The sequence below is a fragment of the Lissotriton vulgaris genome, chromosome 3_1 (genome assembly GCF_964263255.1).
Source record: "Lissotriton vulgaris chromosome 3_1, aLisVul1.2, whole genome shotgun sequence".
NCBI lineage: Eukaryota > Metazoa > Chordata > Amphibia > Caudata > Salamandridae > Lissotriton > Lissotriton vulgaris.
In genome coordinates this window covers 733,446,967-733,459,751 of record NC_141689.1, presented here as the reverse complement: position 1 = coordinate 733,459,751, position 12,785 = coordinate 733,446,967, and the positions used below count along the sequence as shown (strand labels likewise).

The window sequence follows — 12,785 nt, the reverse complement described above, 5'->3', positions numbered from 1 at the left end:
GTCATCAGTGATGTCATCAGTGATGTCATTTGAGATGTCATCAGTGATGTCATCAGTGATGTCACTGACCATGTCATGAATGATGTAATATGTGACATCATTAGCAGTGGATTGCGGGTCCGCGATATATAGTTAGTGCAACTAACTATATATGGAATTTCAATGGTTTTGTGCAAATAAAATAAGGTTTTTTAAATGCTAATCCCTAACTATATATGGTCTATAACCTATGGTTTTTTCAGTGAATATATATATATATATATATATATATATATATATATCTCCAGTCATCCATCCAACTCCAAGGAGAAAGTGGCACGTACTCATGGTCGGTGAGTATAAGGCTAATTTATTTTGTTCAGGTCTCCCACGACCCCGCAAAGATAGAGAGACGCGTTTCGCCTGTGCAGCAGGCTTTATCAATTTCAGTTGGCGCCATAAAATCCAAACTATATATAGCCCTCCCCTTTAGTACAGGCACTAATAGACCTAGAGAACAGACTACATGGGTTAATCCAAGTTTGAACAATACCTTCAATACATCTTAAAAAGGTCAAGTGCCAACGGCAACACATCAAATAAATTGATGGGAAAAAAATGTGAATACACCTTTAAAAGGTGGTGTGGGAGGAACGCGGGTCATGTGACCAAGAACAACCAGGGTTGTTTGAAACGCGTTGTCCTCGATCGCTTGCTGTGCCTAAATAAAGAACTTCAAAGGACTATGGGCTCGTCTGAATTCTTTGCTTACCGGAATTCTGCTGCTTCATATATATATATATATATATATATATATATATATATATATATATATATATATATATATATATCACACAATAATCCTTCACAGGAAAAGCTCGCACTCAGGATAAATATCACCGCAGTTTTATTCCAGCAAAGTAACGCGTTTCAACAGCAAAGGCTGTCTTGTTGGTGTGAACAAGACAGCCTTTGCTGTTGAAACGCGTTACTTTGCTGGAATAAAACTGCGGTGATACTTATCCTGAGTGCGAGCTTTTCCTGTGAAGGATTATTGTGTGGTACGAATTTACTGAGTGATCCGCTCGGTGTTGTGCTCGCCATCTGCCAATGGGCCCTGGACTTCAGTAACGGGTTGTTGTTTATATTTATATATATATATATTCATAGAAAAAACCATAGGTTATAGTGGATATATAGTTAGGAATTTGCATTTACAAAACCTTGAAAATTCAATGAAAAAACCATTGGTTTTAGGCCATATATAGTTAGGAATTAGCATTTACAAAACCTTATTTTACTCGCATAAAACCATTGAAATTCCATATATAGTTAGAAGCGCTAACTATATATCGCGCACCCGCAATCCACTGCTGATGATGTCACATATTACATCATTCATGACATGGTCAGTGACATCACTGATGACATCACTGATGACAACATCCAGTGATTGTATGTGTCTGTAAAGTTTAAATATGTTTTACATATTGAAGAATGAGTGGATGTATAAGTGTCTGGATGAAGAATTTAGTAGGTGCATGACTGAGTGTATGAGAGAGTGATTAAATGTGTCTCACTGAGTGCATGGGTTAGTGACTAAACTGTCTTAATTTGTGCATCATTATGTTTGTTGTTGTGTAAGCTGCTGCATGTGTTGATCAGTAGCTATAAGAGTGGCCATATGGGTTATTGATTGGTTGCCCAAGTATTTGAATGGGAGGCTGAGTGTGTGTGTGGGTGGCTGGGAGGTGCGTGACTCTGTGCATAGATGTGTAAGCAGTTGATTCACTAGGAGTATGAGTTCAAGAGTGCATGTGGAAACAGCTATATGGGCGGTTGACTGTGCATGGGTCTGTTGGTGAGTGAATGGATTTCTCATTGCTACATGTGCAAGTAAGTACGTATGTAAAACACAATACATGTGAGAGTTGAGATATATAAATAGCTGAACATAAGAGCCAGTGAATGTGTGAGTGGCTGTATCGATCACTGTGAGCTTGTATCAGGGATTATATAAGAGAGTAAATATGTGTTATTATATGTTTGAATAAGTAAGATGTGTATAACTGTATAGTTGAGGAAATGGAGGTGTGATTGATTCTTTGCATGACTGACTAGGTGTGTGAGTAACTCCATGGATGAGTGACAGTCTGTGAGTGTCTGTTTATACTGAGTGTATGTAAGGTTATATTAGAGTCTGAAGAGGTTCATTGTATTATCACATGAGTGATGTGATCAGTGATGACAAATGAGATGTCATCAGTGATGTCATTTGAGTTGTCATCAGTGATGTCATCAGTGATGTCATTTGAGATGTCATCAGTGATGTCATTTGAGTTGTCATCAGTGATGTCATCAGTGATGTCATTTGAGATGTCATCAGTGATGTCATCAGTGATGTCACTGACCATGTCATGAATGATGTAATATGTGACATCATCAGCAGTGGATTGCGGGTGCGCGATATATAGTTAGCGCTTCTAACTATATATGGAATTTCAATGGTTTTATGCGAGTAAAATAAGGTTTTGTAAATGCTAATTCCTAACTATATATGGCCTAAAACCAATGGTTTTTTCATTGAATTTTCAAGGTTTTGTAAATGCAAATTCCTAACTATATATCCACTATAACCTATGGTTTTTTCTATGAATTTCATTGGTTTTTTAATAGCAAATATGAAAAGCTTTAAAATGTCAAGTACGTGATAGATAAAAACATTTTCGTATTTATGCACGCTGATGTGCTTTGAACGCTGCACCCCCCCCCCCTCTTTTGTCTTAGTAGTACTCTCTCTTTGCAGATACTGAAGGGTAGTTAACGCAGGCCTTTACCCCCGTTGTAATCCGTCGTGCCTCCTTGTCTCTCCATTTGATTGATTGTTGTCCAAGCATTTACTGTTTTAGAATTGGTTCTCTTTGAATCATTCTCTATTTACAAACAAGCACAAAGTCGCAATACTCTGTTTAGTCTTTGCAGATAGTGAAAAATCGTGTAAAAAAATAAAAGTAATCGAGCAAAATCAGTAGGCCACTAATTGGATCTCTTTTTGACCTCGCTAAAATAGAAATATTAGGAACAACCCTTCATGAGAAATACGAAAATAGTGAGATGAACTGAGCTCCACACCATGAGGGCTGCAAGACAGCTCGGCTCCATCACCCATCCCGCACAAAATAACGACAAACCCTATGCAAATATTAAAAATATAGACAACACACCAGCAAAGAAACAGGGTAAAACATTTTATTAAAAAACTATTTACATAACGTTGGTTTATAAGATGATGTCAGTAGTGGACCGATGTGTGAATAGATCGAAAGCAGCACAAGGCTCCAAGATCCGGATGGCAAGCTCCTGGATGTTGGGTGCCATAGTATAGAGTTCTGAATTTCAGCCTTTTTCAATGCCTGTGCTTTGTTGAATCAAAATGGCGGCTTGACACAAAGCTGACTCAAGCGTTGCTACTGATGCTATGCAGACCAAAACTGGTTTTCAGTTTGTATATTTTTCTAGATTTTTCAATCCAAGTTTGGTTGACTTTGTAGAACGATGGCTTCAGATTTTCAACATACGGTGTGGTGGCGCTGACTGGGAGAGGGCGCTTCGCTCCTGCCCCCTCCCCAAGTAAGATTTTCATACGTGAAAGTACGTTAATGGTTTTGGTCCCTGAGATGCTTCGATGTCACTGCCATTCTCAAATAGCATAAGTTCTGGATGTTGGGTGCCATAGTTAAGAGTTCTGAGCAGTGCTTGTAACACTGTCTAAAGCTTATTTCCACCTACTGCAGCTTCACTATTCTCAAAGTAAGTGAGTGTCGTTTGTAGACCTGACTGCATTAGAAAACAATGTGATATGTTACCTTCCTAAACAGCTTGACGGAGGCCCCTGAGGGGCGGTGTGATGGCCATGGACTCGGAGAAGACGCATGGCTCCGACACCCTCCCCATGTCTTATAGCACTGGTGTAGCCTGAGATCGCCCCCGACATAGGCGGCCGGCTCCCGGGGTCCGGCGGAACTTTTTGCCTTTTGATGACTCTTCAATTCTGGACCTTGTCCCACAATCCGTTTGACCTGAAGACAAGCTGTAGTGGGGCGCCCCTTTATCGTTTTAGTTGCCATTCCGCCCGCTTTTGCTACACTGTGCCTCTTCCGCCATTCAGCTGTTTACCGCCCGCTCTTGCGACTACAGCGTCTCGCTCACCATGTAGTTGAGTTGCGCCCGCTCTTGCGGTGCAGCGATAGGCGGCTGCCACAGGACTCTCAAAATGGCGGCCGGCTCTTCGGTTTTGGGCCTGGTCCACTAAAATGGCCCTGGGACACCTTGGAACTCGGACGCTTCCCTGATAGGGCTTGGGTCCCATTCTCGAAAAGCGTCCCCTCAGCCGTGAAGATTCTACAAAAGTCTTGGGGGCCTCCGACTCCCGCAGGCTTCTGGTGGGGAGCGGCTGCCATGATTGCTCGTGGAATGGCCACGACGGAGCTACTAGATGGTAGTGGTCTCATGCTGACGCCTGCTTAAGTCTGAAACAACCAGAAACACTATAGACTACCAATTCGATCAGTTCCGGTAGCGCCCCAACATGACCCGGAAGAGAAGAACTTGCCCTCCCCTCTTTGACTGATGGTTCTTGTTGCCTGTCCCCTCTGTTCTCATTTAACAGAACTTTTTGGACTGCTGAAAGGGGTTGTGTTCTGAACGCTGGTTGGTGGAGACATTTAGACTCTATTCTTGACCTACGTTGTCGCGTAATGCGTTTTATGACACGCCGCGTTAGCGCACCCGGAAGCGATCCGAGGTGCGGCGCGCAGCGCGTAACGTAAGCATAACAGGTCATGTGACTTGTTAATAAAACTTTTCATTGGTTCATTTTACTTTTGTTAATTTAATGATGAAAAGCTTGGTCATATGACCTAAAAATTACGCTTTTTATTATTTTCGAACAATATTTTTTTTTCAAACATATGTTATAATATTCCAGGCTAATGTACTTTCCCGGAAAATTTACAACTGTCTTGCAAGTAAAATATATTCCTTTTTCGAGAAAAAGGGCGTTTCTTCCTTCCATGACGGAGCCGTTGAGTAAAAGAGATTCGGCCTACTGTCTTAGTCGCCGATACGCCTGATTATCAGATTCTTATCGATCACTTTATGTTGCAGACATGAAAAACACAACTGCCCTTGACCATTTATCTTTACTGCGTTCCTACATATAAAACCTTTTATCCGTCATGTAATTGGACTGCTTTATTTCACTTGCCTTTTACTGATTCGAAAACAGTGACTAAAAGTAAAAACTTTACCAATGTAAATACTACTACCGTGTTTTGTTTTAAAAACCTTTATTGTGAAAATGTCAGTATACAAATACGGGCCTATAACCACGTGGGCCGGCCACGGAGCAAACTGAAATCGTATAGGATGAGGAGACATTTACACTGTAGAGGAACGTAACGAGCGGGCCATTAGGTTGCAAGAACTAAGGTGTCTAACAGTTGCGGAATCGGTGGACATACATTTTGTAATTAAAATAGAACAGGGCCACTTACAATAACATTTTCTAGATATACATTTGCGGGCAAGGAGTTACGAGTCCCATTTATACCGGCGCCATTTTGGGCGAGGCCGGGCAGGTCCAAGATATAGTCAAAATGTCTCCACCAACCATCGGCCAGACCAGAACCCCTTTCAGCCCTTTATGCTACAAGATGGTGTCTTCCATTCAGAAAATATTGTTGGCAGCATTTTGAAAGGAAACAGAAACAGCCGTTCTCCTAGTGAGTTTCACATTGTTACATTTAGGAAGAATGTTGAAGAGTAGTATGTGGAAAATCTGAAGCCATTTTTCTACAAACTCTCAATCAGACTTGGATGGAAAAAAAAAACTTGAAGAATGTACAAACTGAAAACCAATTTTTGTCTGTATAGCACCAACAGTAACGCTTGAGTCAGCTTTGTGTCAAGCCGCCATTTTCATTCAATCAATAGCGTCCCCCTGCACACATTCAGGGACCTGATCGTGTCTTCAGATGAAACGGATTGTAGGAAAAGAAGCAGAAAGGAAAAGGCAAAAAGTTCCGCCGGACCTAGTGAAGCTGCAGCAGGTGCAAATAAGCTTCAGACAGTCTTACAAGCACTGCTCAGAACTCTCAACTGAGGCACTCAACATCCAGGACTTGCCATTCGGATCTTGGCGCCTTGTGCTGGTTCCGACCTATTCACACATCGGTCCACTACTGACATCACCTCATAAGCCAACGGGTACCCCACGCCGACTTTCGGCGCAGCATTGTAGGATGGCCACACCAGTGCGGCAACTTGCTGGACACAACATCGGGGCCATCCAGATCTCGGCGCGTTCGACTCACTGTACCGCAACAGTGACCGCAACTCAGCTGGACACGCCGTCTTTCGGCGCAGCATTGTAGGATGGCCACACCAGTGCGGCAATTTGCTGGACACCACCTCGGTGCCATCCGGATCTCGGCGCGTTCGAGTCACTGTACCGCAACAGTGACCGCAATTCAGCTGGACACGCCGTCTTTCGGCGCAGCATTGTAGGATGGCCACACCAGTGCGACAATTTGCTGGACACCACCTCGGTGCCATCCGGATCTCCGCGCGTTCGAGTCACTGTACCGCAACAGTGACCGCAACTCAGCTGGACACGCCGTCTTTCGGCGCAGCATTGTAGGATGGCCACACCAGTGCGGCAATTTGCTGGACACCACCTCGGTGCCATCCGGATCTCGGCGCGTTCGAGTCACTGTACCGCAACAGTGACCGCAACTCAGCTGGACACGCCGTCTTTCGGCGCAGCATTGTAGGATGGCCACACCAGTGCGGCAATTTGCTGGACACCACCTCGGTACCATCCGGATCTCGGCCCGTTGTGCTGCCTTCGGCCTATTCGCACATCGGTCCGCTACTGACGCTGCCTCACGTGCCAACGGATTTTCTACGCTTTTTGTAGCCCTATGCCGCATAACAGGTCATGTGACTTGTTTATAAAACTTTTCATTGGTTCATTTTACTTTTGGTTTCCTAAAGATGGAAGGCTTGGTCATATGACCTAAAAATAACACTTTTCATTGGTTTAGAACATTTTTTTTCCCAAACGATGAAAGCCCCACCTTGTTTCTGGATCATTCAGACTGAAGCTGGCGTCAGCATGAGAGCACCACCATCTCGTGGCTCCGTCGTGGTCATTCCGCGAGCAATCATGGCAGCCGCTCCCCACCGGAAGCCTGCGGGAGTCGGGGGCCCCCAAGACTTTTGTACAATCTTCACGGCTGAGGGGACGCTTTTCGAGAATGGAGCCCAAGCCCTAGCAGGCAAGCGTCCGAGTTCCAAAGTGTCCCAGGGCCATTTCAGTGGACCAGGCCCAAAACCGAGGAGCCGTCCGCCATTTTAAGAGCCATGTGGCAGCCGCCTATCGCTGCACTGCAAGAGTGGGAGCAACTCAACAACATGGTGAGCGAGACGCTGTAACCGCAAGAGCGGGCGCAACTCAGCTAGATGGCCGCCACCTGGGGAGGCCCGTTCACGCCGCCTCCCCCACGCCCCCCCCCCGGGCCGCCGCACGCCAATTTTCGGAGCAGCATTGTAGGATACCAAAACCAGTGCGGCAGTTTACTGGACATCACCTGGGTGCCTGTTGTACATGTTGTGTCAGCCATGTGACACTGGACACAGACCGCTACTGACGAGGCCTCCCCCCGCACCACCCGGGACGCCCCACGCTGTTTTTCTGTGCTGCATTGTAGGATCCCTAAACCAGTGCGGCACCCAGGCGACATCACCTGGGTGCCGTCCAGAACTCTGCACGTTGTGCTGCCTTGGGACTATTCGCACAACAGACCGCTACTGACGAGGCCTCCCCCCGCCCCACCCGGGACGCCCCACGCCAATTTTCGGAGCAGCATTGTAGGATCCCTAAACCAGTGCGGCACCCAGGCGACATCACCTGGGTGCCGTCCAGAACTCTGCACGTTGTGCTGCCTTGGGACTATTCGCACAAAAGACAGCTTCTAACCATTGTTGCTTTTTGTGTTGAGAAATGTTTAAATGTTTTTAGTTTTTGTTCCGTTCGTTAAAGTTAATAGTTAATAAAGTTTTATAACCTTACTTTGTTGGAGTGTTATCTATTTTTTTAAAAACGGGTGAATGGGGCCTTGAATCGGGTTATTGTCATGTGTGGGCTTTGGAAGTGTGCTGCTGCAGGATCGGACATTTCAAACTCAAATGCACGTTCTTTTTCTTACCTTTCCGAAGCATGGAGCGCAATAGCAAGCAGAGAAAGGGTGATGCACGTGTTGAACACTACCTGACCTGGCAAGTTTCTGGCAGTGCCCCCCCGCCCGCTCCTGAAAGAGGAAACACACACACCGCCGCTCCGAGTACTTCACAAATCTTTAAAAGACCATGCGCTTGTTCATGAGGCTTAAATGGTTTATCACCTCTTCTAGAACCCCTGCATCGACCCTCTGACGTTTCCTGGAAAAATTACCATGTAACACAATACCAAGCCCTGTCAGCTGAAACCCCCAAGGAATCGTGGGGCATATTATCAAGGGGGTTTATCTCCGCTTTTTTGGCTTTAAAAGCCTTGAAAGCGGAGATAAAATTATCTCCCTATTACCAAGCTGTCGCTAACACCAGTTAGTGACAGCTAAAAGGAGATAGCGACCATCTTGGGCCCCGCTTTGCATGTCAGTGATACTTATCACTAATGACATGCAAAGTGGCGTGCCAAGATGTTAGCGACTGGAAACAGTCCCTAACATCGCTACCTTCTATTACCAACTTTTGGAGATATCTCCAAAATCTAACACCTGCCCTGAGCAGTTCTTAGCCATGTTATCCAATGGGAGGTGGATAACATGGCTAAGAGCATTTGCTCGATAATACATGAATATCGCTGACTTTTCTGCGATAATAGCAAGGTTTATCTGCGATAAAAAGGAATCATGGGGCATATTATCAAGGGGGTTTATCTCCGCTTTTTTGGCTTTAAAAGCCTTGAAAGCGGAGATAAAATTATCTCCCTATTACCAAGCTGTCGCTAACACCAGTTAGTGACAGCTAAAAGGAGATAGCGACCATCTTGGGCCCCGCTTTGCATGTCAGTGATACTTATCACTAATGACATGCAAAGTGGCGTGCCAAGATGTTAGCGACTGGAAACAGTCCCTAACATCGCTACCTTCTATTACCAACTTTTGGAGATATCTCCAAAATCTAACACCTGCCCTGAGCAGTTCTTAGCCATGTTATCCAATGGGAGGTGGATAACATGGCTAAGAGCATTTGCTCGATAATACATGAATATCGCTGACTTTTCTGCGATAATAGCAAGGTTTATCTGCGATAAAAATCGCCGATGTACGGCGATAATTTTTGTCTCTAAACAAGTTAGAGACAAAAATTATCGCTAGTTGTTCGTAATATGCCCCCGGGTTTTTGCTTGCAGAAATCGGGAGGCGGGAGACTAGCACTGAAATCAGTAGTCACACGCCTGAATCGGGAGGGTTGGCATGTCTGAATTCTCTACAGCTGGGGCCATAAACTACATCCGCAGGGTTAGGTGATAGCATGGGACCAGCCTGGCATCTAAAATGGCTGCCGTGCACGACAAAATTGTGGCATTGGAAAAAAGGCAAGATGGCGCAGCCGCTGGAAGAGATGTATCAACATATATCAGCCTCCTCAGCCACCCTCAGGAAACATAGGGGATTAGGATACGTCTCCCGCACCCCCTTATACCTAGTAATTTAATTAACGAAGCACAAAATGGCGAATTCCCGTTTCGCTACCAGTTTGCGGCCCAGTTCGCGGCCCGTGAAGCGCTTCTACCGTGAAAAATCATTTTTTTTTTATTTTCCCCACGGGACCCTTTAATAACCCCAACAACATTCCTAGGGGGTCAAGAGGGGGATACCTTGCCCCCTTTCATTAAATTCCCCTTTCGTTTTTCACCTCTTCTTCTCTCTCGATCCTACCGAGAGACAAGATGGCGGCCGCTCCGGACTGTTTAGAATGTTGACAGACACCGGAGAGCCAATCAGCTTTCTGCGCGCAAAGTTCCGATAAGCGAAAAGTAAGCGGACCGGATCGCTGCCCGGAGCGCTGTTACAGATATATATCTTGATTTAAACGTTAATTTCTCAAAATCCACTGAAGCACATATATTGAGACCTAGCAAAGGCACATCGGGCTAACAGTCCCTACAATTTTGCCAAGTTTCGTGCAAATCCATTCAGCCGTTCGAGCTAAAAGTGAGGCCAAAGGCCCTATGGAAAAATGAATGGGAAAAACGCGTTTTGGGACCCCCCTTTTTTCTCGGCCCCCCCTTGACGAAACCCCACCAAATTTTCAGGGGCTGCTCAGAAACAAAACGTGCCATTTTCCTGAAAATTTCAGCCGATTCCGTCCACAAACGCCAAAGTTATTAGACATAGAATTTTCAGAAATCCCATAGGGAATTAATCCTAACTATATATACCTACTGGCGATAGCCAGTAGGTAATATATATATATATATATATATATATATATATATATATATACATATATATATATATATATATATATATATATATATATATATATATATATATATATATATATATATAATATATATATATATATATATATATTCAAAACAATATTTAGGTATGTTTTTTACGATATAAGTGTGAAAAGATATTTTTTGCCAATATTTTTGTAATTACCATTATAAGTATAGGGACACAATATTTTCATAATCAATATGTTTTACACAATATTTTTTGTATCACAGTATGTTGTTTTCGATATTGTCAGTGGTCCACACCACCAGTTAAATATGAGGGCAAGACATTTATCTCACCGTACAGCTAAGGCTTCTTCAAAATCATGGTCCTGTTCCCAGTTTATATATAGCCTACACCTAAAATCTCAATTATTAAAGCAGAATTTGTCTGTCACTACAGACCAGGCTGTGCCAGAGCTGAAAGCCGCCATCTGCAAATCTGTAAAGATACTAAGGGCCCTATTAAGTTAGTAGGAAACTGAAAATCCTGCAATTTCTGAAGGACACTCTAAATACCAAGTAAAGTCGTTCAGCTCACTTTCTCTCACAATTCTATCCCTAAGGTGGTGGAATTCAGCTGGTTGACTTTACTGTGTATTTAGTGTTTCCTTCAGAAATTAGGGATTCTAAATTTTCTTCAAATTCTAATTAAGGCCTTTAGTTCCATGACAAAAGAATGGCAAGTGTTTCCTCGTGTTCATTCAACAAACTTGAACTGTTCCTGCCCAGGGCTATTTTGAGCACCTTTCATCTTCTTATCAGGAATCCCTTCACTTCTGTTAAATTACACACTCATGCTCTAGCAATTGTTGATCCACTCTACAGGACCCAACCATTTTAACCTCTACCTCAAGGTGGTGTTCTCACCTACCACCTGCATCACACCTGATCTATATTGTGCTTTACAATTCCTATAAGAAACTTTGCAAATTCCTGCATATGGGTGTAAGAGAGCTACTGCTCCTGCATCTCAGGATTTCTGCTTCCTCCTGTTACAATGCCAGTTCTTGCAGCATCTACTGCAGCATTACTCATATATCCTAGTAAAAGCCCTGACAACACAGAGCTCAAGGTAACTATCAGTAAAGTGGGCATTAGTCTTACGTGGAGCCTTACTCAAAGCCCATATGAATCCAAGCCATCAATGTAGGTGTACAGCTGCCAGTTCAATTATCCTTAAGACCACTTGCACAATTACCATTAATATAGACAGAAACCATTTGTGGTATGATTACTAAGTGACTTTGACCATTTAAGCTGATGAAATTAATTAGAGAGTCATGTGATACTCTGTCTCCTTCTCACTTATTTCAGACATATGCATGATTAAGAGAAGCATTGACCACCATGATTTTAGAAAAATACTGCAGCCAATATGTGCACACAACAATACGTAAATACAAACTGAGGGCAAATATATGTAAAAACATGTACGTAGAGATAAGAATGTATATTTAGGAGTTTTTACCACATGCCTGGTGTCCTAGCTCATGGGAAACAATCAGGCTTATGATGGTCTTTATAATGATGCGCTTATCAAATGTGTCAGATACCAGGGAATACTCCTGAAAAGTCATTAGACCCCAATTCTCCATGGCTCCTGCTCCAAAATCGGGGAGTGCAATAAGATCTAAAACAAGGAAGAAATGCAAAATATTTTCTAAAAGATGACAAAAACAGTTCTCATTGATTTGACTTGTTAGAAAAATTCAAGAAAGGCATCAGTTCACTAGAAAGTATATTGATAAAAATTGTGACACCAGTAAATGTCAAGAATGTTAAGTGTGGCATCAGTCATCATATATGACTTTTAATGTTGCTTTTGTGTACCACCACCAGGGCATGAAGTTCAACACGTCACACAGACAAGAAATCCACATTTGGGTTGGTTCACACGGGGGCAAATCCTGAGCCTGGAGCGTTCTTGAGAATCTCAGACCACTGAATCACAGTTCAGTACACCACTTAAAAATAAATTAGCAATACCATGTGTGATAAGCATTAGCATAACAGTTAACAAACAATAAAAGTCAGACAGTACAGGTAAACCTCAGTACCATAACAGCTGTGTTATAATGGCAATCCACATTCTTACATGATCCATTTACTAATTATGTGCTACTTCCAAGTGTGTTGAAACATACCTTATGAGTGTCAAAGTCGTACTTTTTATTTAGCTGGCCAGTGGGGTGATGCTCTTTCTCGCCCCTTTTTTCCTACCTTTTAT

The 12,785-nt window shown here is 43.4% G+C and overlaps 1 protein-coding gene across 1 annotated transcript in view; it reads right to left on the bottom strand.

Annotated features, from left to right (window-relative positions):
- The window catches only part of LVRN (laeverin), a 648,183-nt gene that overhangs the window by 390,212 nt on the left and 245,186 nt on the right, over positions 1-12,785 (bottom strand). Inside the window, exon 5 of the mRNA XM_086961059.1 lies at positions 12,034-12,188. Within this exon, the coding sequence (XP_086817185.1) occupies positions 12,034-12,188 (155 nt within the window). The remainder of the gene's footprint in view (positions 1-12,033; positions 12,189-12,785) is intronic.